Genomic DNA, 25896 nt, shown 5'->3' with positions numbered 1-25896 from the left:
AGGAATTAAAAGGAAAATCTCAGTTTTGAAAACCAGATCACAAGAGATAAAGAGTACATCCTACTAAAAGGATAAAATAATTTATATATGTGCATATATATATATATATATATATATATATATATATACACACATAAAACTTAAAAGAGCAAATAACAGTTGAGATCACCCTTCTCAATAACTGATAGAAGAAACTGGAATACTGGCAATAAATACTTAATTAAAAATTATTTTAAATATAAAATATATATCCAATCAAATTATTAAGTATGAGGATAGAGGAAAAATATTTTCAAATATGCAAATGTTATCTAAAGTTTCTCAGAATGCTTAGAGTATCTCAGGAAGTTATCAAACTAAGTAAGTCCCAGAAAAATAAGTAAATGTACTAAGGATGAGAAACGTATGGGATCTAGAAACAGAGGGTTTAACACAAATAAGCTATGGAACATTCCTAAATGACATCAATGAGGTCATACAGGGAATAATTTTAATTTTTCCCCTATGAAGTATAACAAAGTGTAATACCATGAGTATAAAACTATCTACCTCATCATTATCGTTGAATTATGTGTTGCCTTTAAATATTTTACCAATTCAATACTGAAAAATAGCCCACCATTGCTTCACTTTGCATGTCCTGCAAACTGAGTTTTAAGAGTTTATGCACGTAAGTTATTGGCTTTTTCCATCTAGTGCTCACATAACTTTAAAAATCTATGTCTATTTTAAGCCAGAGCAGCTCAGAGTTGCTTTTATTGACTTACCTCTTGATATTATGCTTGATATTAAACCTACACTGAGTGATGTTATAAGAAAGAAAACCCACTGGTGTTACTTTGTTGACTACAAAGCTTTTGTTGAGGATACAGCTATTTTATGACATGATATTCTCTGAATGAGAAGTCACAGACCTTGATTCTGAAGCAACTGCATTATTGATGTCTTATGAACACTTTTATATTCATCTTCTAATTTTGTTCATTTTTTTGATATATAAAAATTTTAAGATAATATGCAGTCAGATATTTTCAATATTTTCATTGATATTTTTCCACTTCTTTTACCTATAGAAAGCGTTTTTTTTTAACATTTTCTTTTTTTTTAAGGGATGCAAAGGCTGTTTCATATTAGGAAATAAATTAATATCATTTTATGACTCTAACAGACAAAAGTAGAAAATCATATATTTTCTAGATACACAATTTTACTAGACAAGCTAATTTACTAGCATAAAATTTTTTAAATAAAATTCAACTTTTTTTTTCTTACCAACATTTATTTTAGGTTCAAGGGTTACATGTGCAGGTTTGTTACATGGATAAATTACATGTTGCGTGGGTTTGGTGTATAAAGAATTTTGTCACCTAGGAAATCGGCATAGGTGGTTTTTCTGTCCTCACCCTCCTCCTAGCCTCCTCTTTCAAATAGGCCCCAAGTGTCTATTGTTCCCTTCTTTGTGTTCAAGTGTATTTATTCAGTGTCCAGCTCCCACTTCTCAGTGAAAGTGGTATTTGGTTTTCTGCTTCTCTGTCAATTTGCTTAGGATAATGGCCTCCAGTTTCATCCATGTTGCTGCAAATGCCATGATTTCACTTTTGTATAGCTGTGTAGTATTCCATGGTGTTTATATACCACATTTTCTTTATTTAGTCTACTGCTGATGGGCATCTAATATGGTTCCATGTCTTTGCTATTGTGAATAGTGCCGTGTTGAACACGTATATGCATGTGCCCTTATGGTGGAATGACTTTCAAATAGGATAAATGTACATCCATCTTTTTCTTTTTTTTTAAACAGCTTAATTTAGCACAATTGTTAAAATTTTAGTCTATAATTTATTTTGATGTATAGTATGAAGAAAAGTTAAGACTTTTTTTTCTAAATAGCTAATATATCCGTTAATTATCTGTCTAATAAAACATCTTTTTTCTCTCAACAATTGGTTTGAGTGTCTTCTTTTACATGTGATATTCTTGGAAATATCAAGACTATTTCAGAGTTCTCTGTTCCAAACTATTCTATTCGTTTATCTAATGATTCTTGTGCCAGAAAACATTGTCTTAGTTATTATAATTTCAAAATTGGTTTAAATAATCTGTTATGTATGTCTCTTTTCACCTTTCATCTAGTTAAAAAAACTGCTTGGTGATTTTTTTTCCTGTTTCCTTTTGCTCCTAAATTTTAAAATAATTTTATATGTCTTAGAAAAAAAGCTCATTTCAATTTTGCAATTGCATTAAACCTATAACTTAATTTGAAAGAAATGCGGTATTTACTGAGTCTTTTACTATAAGAACTTACTAGGTTTTGTCATATATTCAAAGCTGCTTCTTTGCTGAAGTAGTTATGTTGTTTCTTTCAGTTCCATATATTATTTAAGGATCAGTGTTTTATACTCTTTTTTTGTTAGTTTGAATGCTAGTGTATAGGAAAGCCATTCCTTGTATGCTCAAGTGTGGAAACACTAGGTCCAAGAGTATAAGCCTTGGAATCAGTCAAATCTTACCTCAACTGCTAATGAACCTGAGGTCTTGGTACCATTTTTCTCATTTATGAAATGATTCTTTGTGAAAGCTGCCTAACTCAGAGCTTGGTACACAAAATCTCCTTAATAAAATGTAGCTGCTATAATATCACCATTATTATCTCATTGTTTTACACTTCAATTAATTCTGAGATTTAAAATACCTGTTTACATTTCTTAGGTATGTAAACAGAGAATCTCTAATAACAATAATGGTATTTTCTAGAAACATATGTCACTTTTTTGATGTTACATGTGTCAGACATAACTTCCAGAACAATATTAAATAACAATGTTCACGGTTCAGTATATATCTTTGTCTTAACCTTTAATTTAATGGAACTATTTTTAATAGTAAATTCGTTAAGTGTGAGTCTGACTTTTGGTTTAAGATGTATATTCTCAATCATATTAATTAATATTTATCATAAACTACTTTTAGTTTTCTAAGATTTTAAACAGAAACTGATAATGAAATTTTAGGATGAGCTTTCAGATCATTTCAAAAGAATTAATTTTTTTCATATTGGATATATAGTATATTATGTTAATAATGTTCATAATATTAAGCCATCTTTGCATTCCTGGAAGATTCTTCTTTGGTCAAGATGATTATATCTTTTAATGTGCTGTTGAATTTAATTTCCTAGCAATTAATATAAAATTAACTGCTAGTCAATTTTTTTAAAGCATCAAATAATAGTTTTAGATCAATTTCACTTATGAATATAAATGTATTTTAATTATTTTGCTCCCCCACTCCCATCCTGCTACTTCATCATGAATTCATTTTGAGATGTCTGATCAACACCTTCTCTTTCATAATTTTGATTACCTTGTCTTATTTCTCTACATTTTCTGGAGAAATTACTATGACTATTCTTCACAACACATTCAATTTTCCATGATCTCAATTCTGCTCTTCATAGCAGCAATGTGAATTTTATTTGTGGTATCGTATTTTTGATTCTGTATTGTCTTTCCATCTCCTATGTATTTTCCTAACCATTCTGTATCTTCTCATTTTAACCCAACGTGAAATGTCCTGCTGTTTCTGTCTGCTTGGTGGTGCAAATTCCCTTTTCAGGACTAAAGACAGATAAAACATTGATGCTAATGGATCAAAGACAAATTGTCAGAATCTAGTAGACATTTATGGCACTTTACAAAGTAAAAGGTGGAGGGTTTTAACTTTCCTCCTTGCCCTGACGTCTAACACTCTCTATAGAAGGGATATATGTAAACTACAAAGTTCACAGTAAATAGACAGGACTCTTGAAGTCTCTGATTCTACTTGAAGATCATAGCTTCTGGGAATTAGACCTCTTAAACATTAGGCATGGCCTCCAACAACTCCTTGCTCTCAGAGATGAAGAGAAATGAAGAAGCTTTCCTCATTGCAGGTTCTATCCTATGGCATCAGAGCAAGAGCAATCCTGCTTGCCTTAAAGTAGTTTAAAAAGTGCTAAGTGCTTCATTTTTCTATTTTTTTCTATTTGTAGTTAGGAAATAAACATAAAAAACAAAACCTGAACCAATTATTACAGTATCCTCATAATAACAGCTTTTTGATGCATATAATCATATATACACACTCTGAAATACCTGGTCAAGAATTAGGAATAGTTAAGAAGGACTACTACTGCTGAATCCTATCACTCAAAGTTTAAATCCATATGTGAAGCTCGCTAAATAGAATATTTGTGAAAATTTCTTGGCTATTCTGACAAATGGCTGAAAGTCCACCCAGGCTGGAGTGCAGTGGTGTAATCTCAGCTCCCCACAACCTTTGCCTCCTAGGCTCAGGCAATGCTCCCACCTCATTAAATTTTTGTTTGTTCTCTATGTCTTCATATATTTTGGTGAGACTTTTGGAGAGTCCACCCAAGTGTCCAATCACTTATAACCTAAATTCCTGTATTTGAATTACTAGTATTAGGATGATTGTTGACTAAATTTAACCAATCAAAGATATAGTTTTTCATTTCATTCTCCTTAAAACAAACATCTCAAAATTTTATTACACAAAATTATATTACTTTATAATGTGTTATACCCTACATTAGGTTTTATTTTATTTTTTTCCTTTCAAAGTGGAGACCAAAGTTGCAGGTATCAGAATCCTCTGAGATGCGGATTGAGAATATAAAGCCATGTCTGGCTTTACCACAAATCTACTGAATCAGAGGCTCTAATTCCAAGAATCAGTGTATTTGAAAAGCTCCTCACGTGATTATTATCACACTGAAGACTTCAGTGACCTCTGCTGTATTATAAGCTGTATTAGCCGTTTCTCCCACTGCTATTAAAGACATACCTGAGGCTGGGTAATTTATAAACGAAAGAGGTTTAATTGACTCACAGTTCTTCTGGGCTGGGGAGGCCTCAGGAAACTTAAAATCGTGGCAGAAGGGGAAACAAACATGTCCTTCTTCATATGGTGGCAGCAAGAAGTGCAGAGCAAATTGGGGGGAAAGTCCCCTATAAAACCAAAAGATCTCGTAGGAACTCCCTCACTATCATGAGAACAGCATGGAGGTAACTGCCCTCATGATTCAATTACCTCCCATTGGGCTCCTCCCATGACATGTGGGGATTATGGGAACTGCAGTTCAAGATAAGATTTGAGTGGGGACAGAGCCAAACCACACCACAAACCTATATAAAAATGGTGCAACTAAAGAAAGGTCTTTGGGGGTTATTTCAAATAATGTGCAAGGAACAAATCCCCAGACACATACACACACACACACACACACACACACATGTGCACGCACGTGCATGCGCACACACAGACACACACACACACAATTTCTACAAAATATTACCACACCCTCATCTAGTATAAACTTGTTATTTTGTTATTAAAACAAGCATTTGGGTAGCTGGAAACACTAAGGTAAAAAGACATTTCAATGACACAAGGCATTAGTGTTGGCCTAATTCATTTCTATTATGTTTTCATTTTAACTACTTAATAGAGAAATTTATAATTCCATTTTAGCATTAGAATAAACTGAAGAAAAAGACCAAATGTTTGCAACTAGTGAATAAAAATCCAACATAGAAATAATTTGATCCATTAAACCTTTGGCATCTGCCTTGAAAAGTACATATGTTTCTTTGTGTTATTTCTCAGTATATTAATATGAGAAATGCATGAAGCACAGAAGTTAATAGGAATACTGAGAGGTTTACTAGACCACTTACAGTGTAATTGTGACCTGTCATTACTGTGAATTTTTTTTAAAACAGTGATTAATCTTAGTGTTATATTTATAGATTGTTTTCAGTCAATATTTTTTGTTAAGTACAAAAGTGACTATATATTTTCATCCCACAATATGTTAAGACATTACCAAAGCTTAATAGAATAAATTAATACAGAATGAGCAAGGGAGAGGGGGCAGCTAAGTATACAGTATGAAGAGTCCTATAGTAGGGATTCCAATATACCTGGATACCAGCTATGTGACATTATAGAATTTACTTGACTTCTCTGTGCCTCAATTTATTTTTCAATAAAACTGGCCCCTAACTGTGCCCACCTGATCAGTTTGTTATACTGATTAAATAGCATAATATGTGAAAAGTTCCCAGCATCTGACACAGTAAGATGGCCTATATTTTATTAGTTAGAAATTTTTACTACATTTCCAAAAGCTCAACAGCAACATCAAGATGGCTGGCAAAGATTAAAAGTCAGTCCAGGCTGGGTGTGGTGGCTTACACCTGTAATCCCAGCACTTTGGGGGGCTGAGGCAGATGGATCACCTGAGGTCACAAGTTTGGACCAGACTGGCCAACCTGGCAAAACCCTGTCTCAACTAAAAATACAAAAATTAGCAATTAGCTGGCATGGTGGTGTGAGTCTGTAATCCCAGCTACTCGGGAGACTGAGGCAGGAGAATCACTTGAACCTGGGGGGTGGAGGCTGCAGTGAGTGGAGATCACACTATTGCACTCCATCCTGGGCGACTGAGTGACACTCTGTCTCAAACAACAACAAAAGTCCAATCACCCAATCCTTCTGCTTATATGCAGCTGAATATTAAGAATAAAATGGGGTTTCTTGCATGTCTATTATGTGCCTAAAACTTTCCTAAATTCTGGAGGAGATGATAGGAAAGAAACAATGGCTCTTGCTTTTAAGGTGTTGATAATCCAAACAGGTCAATCGTCAACCAAATGTGCTAAATGAACTGAGACTAATTTAGGAACATTCTTTGGACTTGTGGTTTCTGTTCCACATACTTCTTTTCAAATTAATACATACTAATTAAAATTTCTCACACCACATCATGACAGATATGTGCTAACACAGTTCAACCTTCTTGTTTAGTTTTATTTTATTTATGTTATGTCATGTTTTGTTGCAAACCAGGGGAAGTTAGAAATAGCGTGAGCTCTTTTTTCACTTCAGAAAGGACTTAGTATAGGGTTTTTTCAATCTCAATTTCTTCCCTACCTCACCTTCTTCAAAATGTCCTTCTCTCTCCTCACCTAATGAAAAGGTATCATATCTGAATTACTTACTAGGCTTTTTGCAAGCTCAGTTGAAATTATAAAACAGATGATGCTGCTTCTGGGAAAAAAGACGAATCTGTTCGAAATGAAGATGAGACATACTCCGGAACACAGGCATTTGTAACTTACTCAGGATTACAAAGAAAAAATTAAGAAGGACATCCAAAGTTGCTCTCGGAATCACAGTTAGACTGCATGCTCAGATGGTTTATCCAAGGCAGTAAGAAATAAACTTTTTTATTACTATATTGATGAATTTTACTACTATTATTGGTTCATTTCTAGCAAACCCTGCATGCTTGCTTACACTTCAGGAAAAATGGTACCTCTCATTTTTTTCCCTTGAAACAAATCCAAGAATGTCTCCCTAATTTACCTTTTTGACTTAATTTTCCAAGATACAGACTGAGTGAAACAGGTAAGGTGGGCGCATAATTTTAACAAGGGTCACAGAAGAGTACACTGGCAGATTTTCAAAACCAGATAGAATCAATGTTAGATTAGTAAGTGACACTTGTAGCCTATTAGAATTTAATGAGTATACTATATTTAGACAGATATGACAGATGTTAATCTCTGACATTGATAAAAATGCCTAAAAGTTCATTTTAAAGAAAGATCTGAGTATGAACGCAAACTATGACATGTGCTGGTTATGTAAACTCTGGCAAGTTTCTTAAGCATCTAGATTTGAGTCTCTAAGTCTGCAGAATGGGCCCAATGATACCCACCTCCTAAGGTTATTTAAATAAGAATGCATAGAAAGTGTTCAATAAAGCTCTAGGCACATAAAGATCAAATTATTCAGAGGCCTCGATATTCCCACATAGCTGCTATGAATTGTTAGAATAGCCAGTGCTGCTGAGGAATGCAAAAATGCTGATCAATATTCTAGCAGCACAAAAGTCTGTCAATATAAATTTCCAAATACCACCAGGAGCATATATTAACTTAAATACTGGGATTTATAAATCCATGAACAACAATTTTCTTCCTTTTTTTTTTTTTTTTTTGTTTGAGACAGGGTCTCACTCTTTTGTCCAGGCTGGAGTACATGGATGCAATCTTGGCTCACTGCAGCATCGACCTCCGAGGTGCAATTGTTCCTCCCATCTCAGCCTCCAGAGTAGCTGGGTCTACAGGTGCATGCCACCATGCCAGGCTCAGTTTTATATTTTTGGTAAAGACAGGATTTTACCATGTTGCTCAGGCTGGTCTCAAATTCCTGGGCTCAAGCGATCTGCCTGCCTCAACCTCCTAAAATGCTGGGATTACATGTGTGAGCCATCGCCTTCGGTCTGACAACTTTCTTAAAATTGTAAGTGCTACTGTACGAGATATAGTTAGGTTTACAGAAAAAGGAAAACCAAGGTATTGCTTAGTTGTCATAAAACTGTGTAAAGATTAAATGAAATATGCTAGTGGTTTTCTCACAGAGTACACACACTCAGAGTTACACTGTACACAGAAATTTATATATCCCACAAGTAAACTGATTTTAAGGGAATCATTTTTTAGTTTCCCAATTTCCATAGGTATGATTTCTTAGGTTTTATATGCCTGAGAAACAATGCAATCAAGACGCCATGCTGATTCCTCTGCCTCAACTCCTGTTTCAACAGTCCTTCCTCTACTTTCAAAAAAAAGTGTATTTCTCATTGCTCTGAAATATTTCAATGATGTATATAGGATATAAACATGCTGGGGTACCCAACAAAATAATTCAAAATATTGGTGTTGGTTTTAAAAAAGTGATTGATTCTAATGATTAACAAAAATTCTTGCAAATCAGGTAACTCCCAAGCTCCTGATTTCAATAAAATTGAAAGAGCAAGTAATCAAGTTGCTCAAACTAATTTTTGGGTTACAATGGGAAAGGCATTCATATATTTGGGTAAATGACTATACTAAACTCCTTCCAGTTTATTTATTTAGATAAACAAGGATTTTCAGTGTCCACACCCAAAAGCGAAAGAATAAAATTGATAATGAACTCTATTTTAAAAAAATAATATGTCTCAATGGATGCATGATAAAATTATTTAAAAAGCAATATATTTCTCAGTAATAAGTGAATCTTCAATAAAATTCACTTTTATTTTGAATAATTATCAATGTTTATGATATATTTATGTTGTTTTGATAAATTATAAATTCTAACAATACAGGAAATAATTTATCATTTAAAAGACTTAATTTAGGAATCTTTAAAATGTAAATGCCCATTTATAGACATACATTTTGTTAAGGAGTACTTCCAAAGAGGATCCTTAAAAGATGTTCAAGTATTAAAAAAACATAAAATTAGGATAAAATTTGATGGAGAAATTGATTAAAAATATGAGTTTTAGGAGAAAATAAGATGCAAAACTTCCCACTCATTCTTAGAGCATGTTTATGAATTTTTAAATGGATGATGACAAATACAAAAAAGCACAGTGGTGTTATTTATTCTTACTAGGTTTATTTAAAAGAATGCTGAAACAGTTTCATTTAAAGAATTCATATTTGCAAAACATGGGGGATTATGTCTTTTGCTAGCAGTTGAATTTATTGCTAAAATTCTCAGGTTAGCTAAAATGAGTGAGGAGTATATGGTTTATAACGTTTTGAATGTAGGGTATTTGTCACCATAACAATTCGAAAACCACAGAAATAATGTGCTATATATAAAATCTTCAGTACAATTTTCAATCCAATATTTCGTCACTGAATTGAGTTGAAAGGTTGGATTCTCCAAAAACATAGCAAGTAAAGTTAAGTTGTCCTGATCAAATTCCTTTGTCACCTCTCTTCTGATACTGACTCTTATCTTCACTCCTATATAACCCTTGCACTCTCCACCTTCAAGTATCAGATACCATGTATGTGTCTCAAAGGTTTACTATGCCCCACACTTAAGGACCTCTTGGAATCTGAGGTGTTTTCTACCAGGCATTCACATGGTATTACATTGTTGGGCATGCATATCAGGACATTTGTCTGTCAGAAGAAGGTTTCAAGCAACTTCCAGGATTGATGAATAGTATCCTGAACAGACTGTGAAGATGACTTTGGAAGAGCTAAGTGCACAGTGTAACAGTGCTAACAGCAGGAACACTGCATTGACATAGCATATCTCCACAACATTGGTTATCTCCCCCTTTCCACTAATAACAGGATAGCACTGTTTGGGGATGGCAGGAAATAAGTAAATTAAGAGAGAAAAGCAGTAGGCTACCAATACTGTTGCTTCCCATACTTTAAGGGTTTGAAAACATAAGTAGGTAATTTTGCATGTAAGGACTGTCCTAGAAGAGAGCTGTTATTACTCAATATGCTAGTGTCTATACAAAGCTAAGAAGAAAAACAATATTTCACAATCGTGAGCTTAATTTTATCCTTGTCTGACTCACACTTGTTTCGTTTTCAAAGGACTAGTAAATATCCATAAATTGTCTTCAGTGGCACTCAGAATAAATTCTTTCTGCATAAACAATGGTTTGCACTCAACATTTAATCTTAAATGGAGTGACATGTTCTTTTCTATTCCGAGACCTCAAAGACTCTGTTCCACTTTTTCTAAGAATGAATTCAGATTTCATTTACTATAATTTGTTTCAGATACTTAACTGTGGGCAGAAATTATTATTTACTTATCAAATACTATAACCCTCTAATTTTACCATTGCTTAAAGCTTTTGACATTATTTTGGAAATAAGATATTCAAACCAAAATGCTCAATGATACTAATCTTTATTCATCTGTTCTCAAAGTGTGGTTCTCACATTGGTAGCAAAAGTATCATCTGGAATTTGTTAGCAGCGAACATCCTCAGGTCCTCCCAGACTTATGTATCAGAAACTCTGGGGAAGAGGTCCAGAGATCTATGTCGCAACAAGCCCTCCAGTTTCTGATGCATGCGAAAGTTTGAGAACCACTGATCTACTGGAATCTCACCTCATCAAAAGAATGATGATAAGCAAAAACTGGCTACAGTTTACAAGTTAAATAAGAATATTTTCTTTACTTAGATGAATCCTGATCAATAAAAGACTCATAAATATAAATCATAAATCCAATAAATTAAGAGTTAATCTAATTTCTTCTTATGTAATCAGGCATTTGCTTCCAGCAGGAAGCAACTTCTTCAACTACTGAGAGGCAATGACATTTTGATAGTCCTTTAGATGTGAGGAATAAATGTGTTGGAGAGTAATGCTAGAGAGTTTGGTCTGATGCTTAGGGATTTAAGACGATGAATGGATAAAGATGGTGAGGAATCTCATTCCAGTCATGCCCTCATTTCCTGATTTCCCTTTTCACTGTTTGGTCTTCTTCCCCTTTTCCTTAGGGAGTCGAGTGATTGATAGCCTAATCCAATGACTGTATTACAGCTGCCTCAACTAGGACTCTTTTTCTTATCATTAGCAGTTAGCCTATGGTTAAATTCACAGCTCACTGCTTGGTACAGCCCCTGAGATTTAAGGGTCTGGCCTTTAGAAAATATTTAACATAAAACTGAAATCTTGACATACTGAGAACTCAGTTCTCTGCAAGGCTTCCTTAATTAATCCAATGTACTGTACCATTGTTCTGTATGAGACTGTGACATGGTGAACTGTTTCTGAAGCTTACAGAGATGTGTAGTTCTAAATTAAACAACCACTGACGTGTACCTACACTGATTTTTTAGTACAGTAGATATGCATGAATCTGTGAATATTTAAATTCAAGCTCAAACAGTGACACAATACTCCCTAGTTTTACTTTCATAATAGAACATTTTTGATTAATTTCAAGCTTGAAATCATTCTTTATGAAAAAACACACACAGAGGAAAGAAATTTAATAATTCATTACTGCTGCTGCAAAGGTAAGTTTTCTTAATATGCTTGTCAGAGTCCTTTGGTTTACAAAGTCTATCAAATATTTTCTTAGGAACTGGAGCAGGCATTAATTTATTTTCCTAATTTTGAACCAAAGGAAAAATATATAATATCCAGGTACCCATGAATTTGTTGGCTTTTAAATACTATTTGATTCTACCATTTATCTGCAGGACAATAGTTATTTTAAAATACCTAAGGATGTAGACCTTGATCTATGCTTTAAACCTTTGCCCTTGCTCCAGTCTGTCGATGAGCTGTAAGCATCTATGAATATGGCAGCTGAGTCCCAGATGAAAAATTATGCATCTCATAAACTGCTATTCTGCTGAAATGTCAAGCCAAGGCAAGGCTGTACCTCAGACTCAGCACTTGGCATTTTCCTTCTGTCTGCTTTGTTGCCATGAAGCAAACATGAACAGTGAGGATTTCTGTAGGGCAGGTAGCAGGCGAGCTCACTGTCAAAAATCTATTATTAGGGCTCTGATCTCCTGCACAGACCAACGATGGCTAAACAGTGAGATACTCAGGGTCCAGGAAAGGCAATATAATGAAAGAGGGGATTATTTGTCAATCTGTACATGAATATATTCAAATGGGCATTATTTAAATGAGAATATTTCTAACGGTGAGCCTCTCTCAACCAAAGTGATAATTTATAATAAAGATTGTACTAGCATCTTTATTTGAAATGCCTACTTTTGATTGTTCTGCAAATATAGTACATATATTTTTGTATAACAAGGTCTTTAATAGTTTGATCACTTAAACTTGTAATAAGCTAAGAATGTTTTTACATATATGAATAACAGGCCAGGTTTTTCGCATTACTTTTGTACACACAAAGAGGAAAAGAGATAAGTGAGTGTAAAATGGAAGGCTCTCCTTTTAGTTATTCTTTTTGGCATGATTTATCACATTTTTATTCATTTAAATTCCAACTTTATCTATCAGGTTATTTTAGACGTTCAATGTTAAAGCCTAAGCTCTTATTGATAAAGATGATTACAACAGATAGCTTAAATTTTATGACAGATAGTAGGTGTGTTTTTCTAAAAGCAATTTATGCATCAATAATCATGTGATTGACACATAAAAAATCCAGCACATTTAAAATGACTTCCCAATTAAAAAAAATACCAACACTGTATTTTATGATAGAATTGTAATGTGTGGTGTAAGAACTTAAAGCAATCCTGCCAAAATCTTCAGTTGCTGGCATGTGTGAAAATAGTTATTTAAAGAAAAATGTAACTAAAACTTCTGAGTTTCGAATCTGTTTTGTTTTGCCATCTTCCTGATTTTACACAAATATTCACTAATAAATACAACAAAATAAGTGTATGATTAGAGTGGGTTACACTGGATTTGTGTTTATGTAATGCCCAGTAGCAGAGTGCATGCTGCTAAGTTATTGCATTCTAACAATTCACGCCTTAGTAATTATCTTAAAAACACACATAAACTATGTGATGTGAAGTCGATACAAAAAATCCTTTTTTAAGCTACAATATTGATTCACATTTGTGCAAGTTTTCTAAAGTATGTAATTTGTACTTACTTCTGGTCTTACACTGACACAGACCTACAAATTACTAACTAAATTTCTAACTTGTATCTTCTTGTATTAGTATTTCCTATTAGAAACACCTTTAGGAAGTTTGTAACCATACAAGCCAGTGTCCCATATCTCAAGTAGGTAGATTTCAAATCATTTATATTAACTTGTAGGTTCTAAGAACATTCATGGAATATGCCATTATAATTTATTGAGAAATACACAATCATTTATTGGATTCTGTAATAACCTCTATGAGAGAAGTAACTTTGGGCTGAAATAGAGAGAAAATCTTAAAAGCTATCTTTCATAAATTATCAGAAATCAATAACAAAGTTTATAAGTCTTAATATTGAACAAAATGTGTTTCGTTTTAATTGCATAAGTAGATAAATAATTAATAATTTCAAACAAGCATTCAAAATTTGAAGTTAAGAATCAGAAATTCTTTTTTTTTCTGGCAAAAATAGAACAAATTTGGCAAATAAAATAATTTAAAACAATAAGTTAAATTTTCAAGCTTGTGGGAAGTAAATTATATTAAGCCTAAGTGTCTATCATTATTTCAATTTAAATGCCTTCTGCACTCTTTCCTGTGTGTGTGAATGTGCATGTGTTTGCATACGCAACATACAAAATATATACAGGAAAATGAAATTTATTCCCCATCAATAAAAGACATTAAAAACACAAGGAACAACAACAAAAACTTCAAATGAATTTACCCCATTGAAAAATGCTTGATTACTTTTTCTCCCAAAGCACCTGTAAATGAATAAATGTTATCCTCATGAAGTCAGCTGCAAGAAAGACATCTTTAGTTTATGCCATGCAGGACTGACTCTTAACCAGCTCTGAAAGGATCTTACCCACAGGGAGGATTTCATGTGAAAATGTCACACCACAGCTGGATAACACCATTTATATAGGTGATAGCAATCACTGAGTTGGGGCTATCTTAAGATGCCCTCATTATTTGGGGATGAAGTCAGAAAAAAAGGTCAAAATTTGAAACTAAAACAAGCGAAAAAGAAAAATACTAGGAAAAATAATGAGTCGTGCATTCAAGGATGGAGTTTATAATTGTTACTGAGATTAGAGTTTCTTCCAATCAAACAAAGTCAAAGAATTTTTTTCTTCCTTTCCTCTCCCCAAACCCAATAAACTATTCAACTGTGTGGCGATACATGAATTAACCGCTGTTTGATACAACAGAAGTTTCTGCATGGATTCTAGAAAAAGGAAAGTTAGGTCATAACAACTTAGTGTTAAGTCTATATTGCCCAAAGAAAGGCAGAGAATTCTTTAGAATCAATGGTTTAGACAGACTACTTATATGGTGGACAGCTTAATCAGCCATCCTTGTTAGATAAAAAATATTCCTTATGAATACCAAACAAGATTACGTTTTAAATTGTTTTCACTATGACATCATCTGATGTATAATTCAACTTCCTGATGGAGCAATACTATGATGTATTTCTCCCATAATTGAAATTCAACTTTATAAATCACTTTATGAGTTTGCTTCATATATTTAAGCACCCCTCACCTCCTAAGAATCTAATCATCTGTAGCTGAATTAGAAAAATAGTTCTAAAATAGCAAAACCGGGGATAAGACCTTGGAATGAGGTCATAATTCGCTCTCTTGATGGAACTTTTAAAATACAGCAGGTAAAAGTTATCCTTCTACAGTCTTAATGACTTCTTTTATTTAACAACAACAACAACAAAAAACCTCCCTCTGAAACAGTAACTCTCAAACTCTTTTGAAGATAAGTAAAAAGAGCATTTTACATTATGGCACATATAAGTGTATATTACGTGCATAGCTGAAAAAGAAGTTTGACCAAATAATGCTTATCCCAATTATGTGCAAAGCATTCTGACATTTCTTATTCTATTTTATTTTTTAAAATGTTGATTACCGTTCAATAAACTTGATTTCACAGTATATTTGTGAGTTGGGAACCAACATTTGAAAAACATTGCTCTGGAATCAAGGCTACTTATATCTGAAATAATTCAATTGACATTCCTTAGCTGAGATAATGTTTTCCCAATGCAAGTCACAGTCCTTTATTAGCTAACACATTTTCTCAAGAAGAACATTCTTGAAATGTGCCCATTTTTCTACAGCAGGTATACTACTCCAGGTGCCTCACTGTTTCCGTATGTAAACAACACATAATCTTCATTTCAAAGAGCAAAAATCTTATTCTGAGAAAAATAACAATTGAACAAACTGCTGGAGCATATGTTGAAAGGGGAAAATGTCCTTCAATGGCAATGAAAAGTATGTGTTGTGTTTCAGGTGGCTATCCAAAATTAAACTCTACTTAGTTTTCACTTCATAAAAATCTGTGATTCATGCAGCTCCCCTGAAAGTAGACATTGCCATGGTCTGAGAGAACACTTGAACGGATATTAGCACTTTGCTATGGTAAATTTTTAAAAAATCTTATAAAAATATCTAGCATATTTTATGTAATTTTCAGTATTAAAGCTGCATTTGAAGTCCTGACAACCATATTTGATAAAATTCTCATAAAATTTGAAACCATTATTATTTAACACAATTTTGCTAGGCTAAGTTTTGTTACAACTCATTCGAAAGGTACTCTGTTATAGAACTTGCTCTGTCCTAAAATATATTATCATTGCCTATGTAAGCTGCTTTTCAGATTCTATTACCTTTAAACTTAAGCAAGCATTGCGTTAAAGGAGGAAAGCCATATTAATTTTGTCAATGTAGAGAAAGGCTATTTTCAAAACAGATTGCTTAATGTGAAGAAACTTAATATAGAACCTATAAGAAATGAGGTACAAGTCCTTTTAAATGTTAGAGATTTTTGTTGTTTAAAATGAAAGTTCCATCCAGGCTTAGCTAAGCTTATAGCCCAAGTGAATATTTATATATGAATTTATAAATCTTAGATATAGAGTTTTATGGAAACGCTAACAGGTCCTGAGGTATGACTGAACTTGTTTTCAGGTACTGCTATAATTTCCAGTGTGTATATGCTTAAAGACTGCAACACAAAAGACTTTTTCTAATGTTGTAATTCTGTCTTGTTATTATACTAAGTTATAGTATGGGAAAATATTCAGAAATTTCAGCTTAAATAAGAAAACATGAATGGTGTTACTTATATAAAATACTACTGCAATAGTTCTTTTATTAATTTTTAATGTTCAGCACCCTCTGTGACCTCCTTTATTCTCTTGCTGTCAACATGGCAGGCTGGAAAAACTGAAATGGGCTGACAGAAAACATAGTGCATGTTACAGCCCAACTCCGGAGTCTCTTGACTCTCTTTCCGTGGCACATGCTAACGTGGCCATGTTATTCTGCATTACAATAATATTTAAGGCCCTGTTTGATAGTGCCTGATAAAAGCGGGCTGTGTCTGGAGCCTGAACAGGTGCTCCTCATCAGCCTTCTTCTTTCTGACATTGTGGGAATGGCATTCAATTGAAAGCAGAATATAACTGTTTTTGTTCATCATGGCTTATAGACATACTTCATACTCTCAAAACAGAATACCTCAGCATGGATAGAGCTTTATTTGTGTCTGTCCAGCCTCTTCCAAAAGCACATTTTGGTCTGATTCAGCAATGCTTTTCTTGAACAGTGGGGCACTGCTATGTTATATATATTTACCACTTTCTCTATCACCAAGGAGACTAATCCCCATAGCAGTACAGTCAAGAACCTTACAGCATTGCCTTTGCAAGATCAAGCTCATGTTGTCACAGTCACAGAGTGCACAGGGTAAAGATACTGAACAGGACCTTGAGATTAAAATCTCTCTTTTTCAAATTCAAGTGTATGATAATGAGAAAAAGAGTGCAAAGGTGTGAGGTCTGTAAATGTCTTGTCAGCTGATGCTTAATTCAGTGCTTTAATGGTTTGGGACAGTTGTGAAAGCAAGGTTTTTGAGGAAAGTAGATGCCTAAATTTTAGGAAGAATGAAAACTAGTCCAGACTATGAAAAAGATATTATAATGAGGGTGCTTATATTTTTCTCTTGGAGGGTCCTGGTATTAAGCCTTACTAATAAGTGCTGAAAGAACTGAGAGACAATGAGAAATTCTTAGGGAAGCATGCAGCACAAGAGAATAGACTTTATCTTGATATTCTTTCATCCTGTGCTAACAGTCACTTGGGTTTTCACATTCAATTTGTTCTGTCTGTCATAATTATTAGGAATATTGACTAGCTATTGGAATCATAAAGGACACAAAACACTTTCATGTAACATGATCTCCTGATTTTTCAGCAACCTCCAAGGAAGCCCAAAGCAAGAAGTGGGCAACACCTACCAGAGACTCCTCCATATGTGGTTCGCTTTGCAATCCCCACTGCTGGCCAGGGTGTGCCATCAGATTTTAATCCCATCAGACCCGAGACGGTGTTGGTGGCTGTAACGCCATCTGCACCACCTGTGAAAGACACATCAATATTTTCATGAGGCTCCTAAAGACATGATAGTTAAAACCCATTCAAGCCCTTACAACCCAGAAAAATGCACATTCTACTATCTCTTGAGAACATGTCTTCTCTTCAAGATCTTCACTAATTTAACTCCTACATTAAACATTAAAAAAGTTTTAATGACCACAACTTTACTGTCTCAATTATTATACTGACTTGTTGATATCAGATGTTTTGTATTCAGTGTTATTTTCCAGGTGATTTATATTATCTTTGCAAGTCAGGGTGCAATTTCCCTGGGATGGAACACAAGCATGTATGATTTATGTATTCAACAGATATTTATTGAGCATGTGTTTAAGGAAGTCAGCTAGGGCCTATAAAATATAGAGAAAACTCATAAGAAATTTCACATTGTGGAAACCGGATTTTTTTTTTTCTTTTTTACTTCATGAAAGGTTAATATGCTGAATTATTACATTATGAGGTCATTTATTTTGGAGAGGTTTGCTGTGACTGTGTTGTTGGCATAATATGTGAAATAAGTGTTTATTAGGAAAAACTATAAATGATCTTGTGTTTCCAGATCAAAGTTCATGGTCCATTTGCTAGTGTGAGTCCATGTATAAAACTCCTGTGTTTGTGGGATCAAGTGCTCAATTGGAAACTTTTAAATTTTAAACAAAAAAAATACGCACATGTGTTTGTAGGAAAAGACATACTTGAGTATGGCTACATGATATAGGCCAATATTTATAATACTGAGCAACTTATTCAAGTCAAGTTCTTACCTTCCTTTGCAGCTCTTGCGATGCTCACAATATCGGTGACATTTGGGGTCAACTTGGCAAAAAAAGGAATCCGAACAGCTTGCCTAACCCAGCGGCAGATGTTCCGCACCAGCTCTGGATCCTGTTCAAATAGGTCAGTTAAATATAGAACATAATTAAAGAATTGTGATCGAAATGTGTATTGGAATAGCAGCAAAGCCAGAGACGTGCAAGACAAATCCAACTTGACAATGAGCTACATGATATATTTCTCAAATTCTTCCTCAGTATTACACCTAGACTCATTAGGGAACTAAGGTTAACACACTTCAAGTGAACTGCAAATTCATCACATAAAGGTTAAATTCCTCAAGAGAGCTTTTAGAAAATAAAATTTCAAAGAACAAAGTGGAAGAAAGTGTTTCCCACTTTCAGTTAAATATTACCAGGAATGAAACACAAACTTTTGATGGTAAGTACAGGAAACATTACAAAATTTCCAGTGACCTCATTGGTTTAAGCAAAATAAAAAAAATATTTAAACTGCTGACTCTCAAGCGAATGATATTAAATCTAAAGCTTGTTGTTTTCATTATTAGACTTAGTTTTGACATGTATTCAAAATAAATCTATCTATGACTTTATCATCAATCTATATGTGATATATACTATATGCTAATATGGAATAATTCAGCCTTGTATCATACATGACCTGATCAGCAACTTTAAATTACTTTTGTAAATGTTACCAATATCTGTGCAGCGTTTTTTAACACTCACAAACTTGAAAGAATTGATCAAAATGACAAAAATGAAATAAAATTTCAAATGCTCATTTTAAAAAGCAAGAAATAGACAATTTCTTTTCCTATTTTCTGTGATTTTCCAGGCTTTATTTTCTCATGGAGGGGGGCAAGTATCATTTAGAGGGCAAACACCTATCCTTTCCACTGAAATAACTTAGCTACAGTACAGTAATGTTCTTTGATTTCAACACATACAATAGTCCTTTTTTTCATTACTTTTAGTGCAAAATTCATTCTGACAGGTACTGATAATGTGCTTTGATAAATTACCTTAAACTATGCAATAGAAATTCATTATTGAACTTGGTAATATTATCTTAGCAAGTTAAAATGTTTTTGAATAAAAGAAAAGCCTAGAAAAATACAGTCATATATTTAAACTATGAAATAGTAGGCAAGCATATCATTTGTAATTAATATTTTTATATGTAAGAAAGTTGCTCCTTGCATTTTAACCTTTCAAATTCCTTTAAGATGAAATTTCTAATGTTGTAACCTTTAGAAAGAACCTTTTCACTTAGGTTTAATGTGTCTTGATCCGTCATCCTGTATTACTCGAAAAGTTATGCATTTTTGTGCTAAGATACTGCAATGAGGTAATTTCTGTTGATTGTTATTGTCTCTATTCTGCAAAACAATACTTTTAAAAAGAAGTCTTTGGCTTGGCTTGTTCTTTTTTTAGAACAGTAATTTCTTCATTAAACATAAATATTAAAAAAGTACTATATGGAATGCTCTATAGGGCATACAGTATATTATGAATAGTAAAATGAGGAGACTTAGCTGTACAAATTCTAACTCATGAAAATGGAGATCTGCCCCTGCCCATGCAATGCTCATGAAATATTTATAACCACTGCATTGGTATTATGAAGGCAGTTGCATCTTTGTGACTTTCATTTCTAAGTTATGAATTTCCATGGGACTTAGCCTAGAAATGACAGTAACTCTAGATGATATGAATTGCATGTCCTTTGTGAAAGCTCTTTTTAAGGTAGAATTTGACAATAATTTAAAGATCACTTGAATCGCATAATACATGGAATGTATCCTGATAAGAATTACTGAAACAAATTTGTAATATTATTTGGTTCCAATAGAGTAAACACTAATAATCTGATATAGGCTTCTAAGTGGCTTTCAATACTATTGACCCCCATGCTATAATAATTTACTTTGAACATTTGTCAGACTTTTTTTTCTGATTTTCACTAGATGACTGCTTTAAATGACTGCCTATTACCCACTTTTAACAACTTGGAATTTGTTCAAAGGTTTTCTAATCCTTAGAAATATATGGATTTTGGGTTAGCACTGTTTATTTGAATCATCTGTCTCTATTTTGAGATAACATAATATGACCGTCCCATACTTCCATGAGTTAAGTTGACAGTGTTCACATATATTTTTCTCATCTTCATACTTATGCAAGTCTGCTGCTGAACTAATCATTGTAGCCAGTATAAGTACAGTTTGGTTACCTGAAAATTTTAAAAACAACTTTTAACCAAAATTATTGTAAAAAAAAAATTTTTTTTTTGAGACATAGTCTTGCTCTGTCGCCAGGCGCCAGGCTGGAGTGCAGTGGTGCAATCTCAGTTTACTGCAACCTCCGCTTCCTGGGTTCAAGCAATTCTCCTGGCTCAGCCTCCGGAGTAGCTGGGACCACAGGCGCGCGCCACCATGCCCAGCTAATTTTTGTATTTTTTAGTAGAGACGGGGTTTCACCATGTTATCAATATCTTGACCTTGTGATCCGCCTGCCTTGGCTTTTCAAAGTGCTGGGATTACAGGCATGAGCCACCGCGCCTGGCAGTTATTGTAAAAATTAATGATTGTTCTGTGTATTGCAAAGTTTTGTTTGACAGGTATAATAGAGAATATTCTAATACAACTAGAAATGTGGTGAGGCCAATAATATCATGAAATGAATCTATATACTTTTGGGGAAAAGAGTAGAGTGTAACTATTTACACTTTCCTGGTTTCATCACAATTTTGATATTAATGTTAAAAATCTAAAAGCAATTAATAGTGTCTGCGTCTTGACCTTCTCATTTTCTAGTCATAGCATCAGAGGGTTTTGCCTTTTTTAACAAGCCAGTTTTTAGAATCTTATTGAAATAAATAAGTTTTAGACAATTTCTAATCTTCCCCAAATTTTCAGGATCAAAAATAAACAAAAGTACTCTTATCTCTCAGACAAATTGAAAGTTTACCATTACCAACACCAATACAAAGAAACAAAACAAAACAATTATTGACTGCTCTATTTACAGTCACTAAAAAATATCTGTTGTGTCAATGAATGAGGAATGAGTAAAAACTTGGCAACTTGGCATATTTTCAAATTATTTCTTTATATAGCCATGAAGGTATAAAGTATGTCTAGATTTAGGAAAAAACCCAGATATATTTTGTGACAGTGTCTAAAATCATGAAATCTAGGAAGACTGCTTTATAAATCAGGAGTAATTCTGTGAAAAAGTGATGGATAATTAAGCAAAATAGAATAGCTTAACAAAATTTTTAAAGTGTCTAGTACACAAAACATCTACCTAGATTACAAATGCTTTATTGGTGCTTTCTAAAGGCATTAATTATGCTCCTCCCTGAACATGATTTACAATCTCTCCACAGTAGTTGCTTGTCCGTGTGTGTGTGTGTGTGTGTGTGTGTGTGCATGTTCTTCAATACCTGTTAACCCTTTTGTTATTCAATGTGATCAATAAAGAAATCTCTGAAGCAATAAAATAATTTCCTGTGATGGAGGGGAATGACGTTATAAGCAGGAGGCCACTTGAAGCCCATAAGAGAATGAGTGACAGATCCAGGAAGCAAATGGCGGTCTTGAAGATACTACATGAAGTGAAGGTACCAGACCAGACCTGTGAAATGCTGAGAGTTTTGATAAAAGCAAACTTGAGACAAACTTGGCCTATTTGAATATTTTGATGAGTTACAGCCCAGTGGCTGCCTGCAACTAATCTTATCAGGAATAGATTCCTATGAAAATCAAACAATGATGATAACACTACTAGAAAATGTAATGCTGAGGAATATAGATTACTTGCTGCAGTAGTGTCCATTATGCAAAACTGGTTGTTTTTAAAGCTAATTTCTAATCTGGGCCACAAGATAATAATTTTTAATTCTAGTAACTACTCTGTATTTAGTTATACATTAAGGGAATTCTGAAGATGATCCATCTGCTGCTTTTGAGACCCTGAAGATGACCTCTTCATTGTAGGGCAGGCATTTCCACCAATTACTTAGGGCATCAAATCTCACTGGTTTCATGTCCTCTGCAAAGAAATAAGCACTACAGAATGAGACTGAGAATTTCCTGATAAGCTAAATTACAAGTGAAATTTTGACTTGAAGAAACATTTCTTTCCCGTTTATCTAGTAATTTTCACTCTGTACAATTCTTTTCAAAATGGCTTTCTTAGAAGCTGGCATTTCAATGAATCCACTGAAAAATTTTACCAGTTATAAAATGCTTTTCACAAAGCAACTCTTAATTCACATGACATGCCAAGAGGTGGCTGGAATTTTCATTACATCCATGTTTCTGATGGAATGAACTGGGGCCCAGAAGATCAATCTGAGTACCAATTTCACCTTCTTAATTTTCTTTCCCATTATTATGTCCTAAACCATCATCTTCTTTAGCAAAATTGCTCCCTAAAGTGAAATTCAGCCATCAACTGTAAACTAGAACTATAAAAGGCTTCTACTTTACTTATACCTGTAAGATTAGAAGTAGCTGCAAAATAATGAGCAAAAGTGATATATTATCCTTCTATGTCAATAAAACAGGACAGGTAGTCAACTATTCCAGGTACAATTATAATATTAGTGAATGCAAAGATTATGTGTTGGAATGGAGGTGTTTTTATTAACTTATTTCTTTTAGCATGTGTTCTTGTATCTGTTTTCCTGACTTAAGAATTCTAATGGTGGGTGCAACCACTTTGGAAATTAGTTGTGCAGTTTCTTATAAAGGTAAACTCTTAATTATATATACAAGAGAAATGAAAGCATACTTCTACATTAAAAATTGCAAATGAATACTCATAGGAACTCTTTTAAAGTAGGCCCAAATTTGAAATAACCCCAATGTTCATCAATATGTGAGAGGATAAATAAAGTTGTTGCATATTCACACAATGGAATATGATCATGCCACTAAAAGAAACTAATGAATCATGCCACAACTTGGAATTACTAAAACAAAATGACGCTGAGTTACAGAAGTATACACTATATGCATATACTTAGAAATTCTGTAAGAGGAAAATCTATGAGTATGAACAGCAGAGCAGTGGTTGCTAAGACAGAGAATTAGGCGTGGAGGAGGAATTAAGTGGAAACAAGTGTAAGAAAATTTTTGAGGGTAAAGAAAATGTTCCATATTTTTTAAAGGAAAACTATTGATATATTTGAAGATATTACAATTAAAATGTTAATATATTTAAAAACATTGTGAAAAGACAAGCCACAAAGTGGGAAAAGATTCTGCAACACAACTCATAAAGGAGTAGTATCCAGAATATATAAAGAACCATCTGCAAATTAATGAGAAAAATGGGCAAAACTTTAACATAGTTCATTCACCAAATATGAAATCCAAATGGCAAAAAAAATATGAAATGTTATCAGCCTCATGAACACCTTTCATTTTTTTTCCATATAACGAAAATGCTCATTTAAACCACAATGTGAACCATTATACATCTAACAGATTGGGGGGCTAGGGGAAAGCCAAGTACAAGAATCTTTGGGAAACAGTTTGGCATGATCTAAGTTCCACTCTTACCTATATGTCCATATTTCTAATATGGGTAAATTTCATCTAATATTATAAAAATAATCTAAAGGTACTCAAATATAAATAGAAAAATGAAAGAAAGTGGCATTGTGGGTAATCTATCCTTTTAGCAAATATTTATTCACCATGAGGCACTACAACTTTTCTGTGCTGAATACTAAGATGAATGACACAAGGAAGTTAGAGTCTGTGAGGAAATGCAACCCAGGCACATGATAAAATGGACATTTGCTATTAAGTGTCAAAAAAGATATGCTAATAGTGTTCTATCATTTCAGATTATTTCAGAGCATGTAGCACAGAACCTGACATATAGTAGGCATTCAACAAGTGTTGTTGAATTGGTAGAGCTTAAACCACGCAAATTGACACTGACTTTCTTATTTCTATGTACTTGGAAGAAAATGGAAAGTATAGAATACTGGGTCCAGGATAACCTAATGGACAACTGTTTTAGGTACTATGTTGGATGATAGAGATTCAGAGATGTGTGATATGCTGTCCCTATTCTTTAAAAACATAAACCAAAATACTTTATAATCTAGGGGAGAAAATGCATACAACAAACATATAATGTGATTATAGAATGTTGTAAGTGTACATATGTGGAGTGTGTGTGTGTGTGTGTGTGTGTGAGAGAGAGAGAGAGGCCACTTTCCTGTGCCTTAAGTAGACTTAAGGCCTGTTGTCCTCTCCTCCGCAGGTACATAGCCTTCTCCATTCTGTTTCTCATTTCAGGTTATTTCTTATTTCTTCCTCTCTGCCTAGAATGCCCTTCATGTTTTGTCCCTGGAATAACACCCCTCAAAGCAGCCCTCCATGACAAATTCTTCCATCCTACTTCAACAAAGGATGGATTAGTAAATGGCTGCCTCTTTAGTGCTCCTATAATGCTTCTTTATTACTGCATTTATCATAGTGTTTTATAATCATCTTCTCTGCTTAATAATCAATTTCTTTCTACTAGACTATTAGGATGTATTTTATTCTTTTATCATAGCAAAGAGCCTGGTACATGAAAGACAATAAATACCATGTTGAATGAAAGAATGAAGAACTTCTAATTGCATACCAGCTTTCCATCTTGAGCCACATAACATTTGTATCTCCTCTTCCATGGAGCCAAAATAAGTGGGAGACACAGGATATTGGTAGCTCTTGCTCCAGGAGTCAATAGAGTTTGAAAACAGTCTTCTGATGCTCTCCATCAGTGAGCTAAAATGCTTGGAGAAAATTATCCCCTACTGTGGTCTGGAAGTCCATGAGAATCTATCTGAGGGTCCAGGCTGACCATGATTCTTTCCATTTGAATCTTTAATATATTGAGGGTTTTCCAGAGTTTGTACCTCTGACCCTGCCTGAACTCTAGTCCTTAGTCCCTGGGACCTTGAGGGGAAGGGAGATGCTATACATATTTTTGTCAGCTAAAGGGAACTGCATTCCTGTTTTGTTTCTTTAAATAGTATTTCCCGTGAATATAACTTAATACTGTTTTTTCCTTCCTTTCTGATAGGATTTCCCTAGTGTACCATTCCTGACATTGTTTTTTTTTTTTTTTTTTTTTT

At 33.7% G+C, this 25896-nt stretch overlaps 1 protein-coding gene across 2 annotated transcripts in view; it reads right to left on the bottom strand.

Moving 5' to 3' along the window:
• The window catches only part of DPYD (dihydropyrimidine dehydrogenase), a 758429-nt gene that overhangs the window by 200437 nt on the left and 532096 nt on the right, over positions 1–25896 (bottom strand). For both annotated transcript variants that reach the window (XM_017503801.2, XM_017503800.2), the window contains exons 15-16: positions 18714–18834; positions 17811–17930 (exon numbers count right to left, since the gene is read on the bottom strand). In XM_017503801.2, the coding sequence (XP_017359290.1) occupies positions 17811–17930; positions 18714–18834 (241 nt within the window). The remainder of the gene's footprint in view (positions 1–17810; positions 17931–18713; positions 18835–25896) is intronic.

The sequence above is a fragment of the Cebus imitator genome, unplaced genomic scaffold (assembly GCF_001604975.1).
Source record: "Cebus imitator isolate Cc_AM_T3 unplaced genomic scaffold, Cebus_imitator-1.0 Scaffold315, whole genome shotgun sequence".
NCBI classification, from domain to species: domain Eukaryota; kingdom Metazoa; phylum Chordata; class Mammalia; order Primates; family Cebidae; genus Cebus; species Cebus imitator.
The sequence above is the reverse complement of the archived record's forward strand: the minus strand, read 5'-3'. Positions and strand labels throughout refer to the sequence as shown.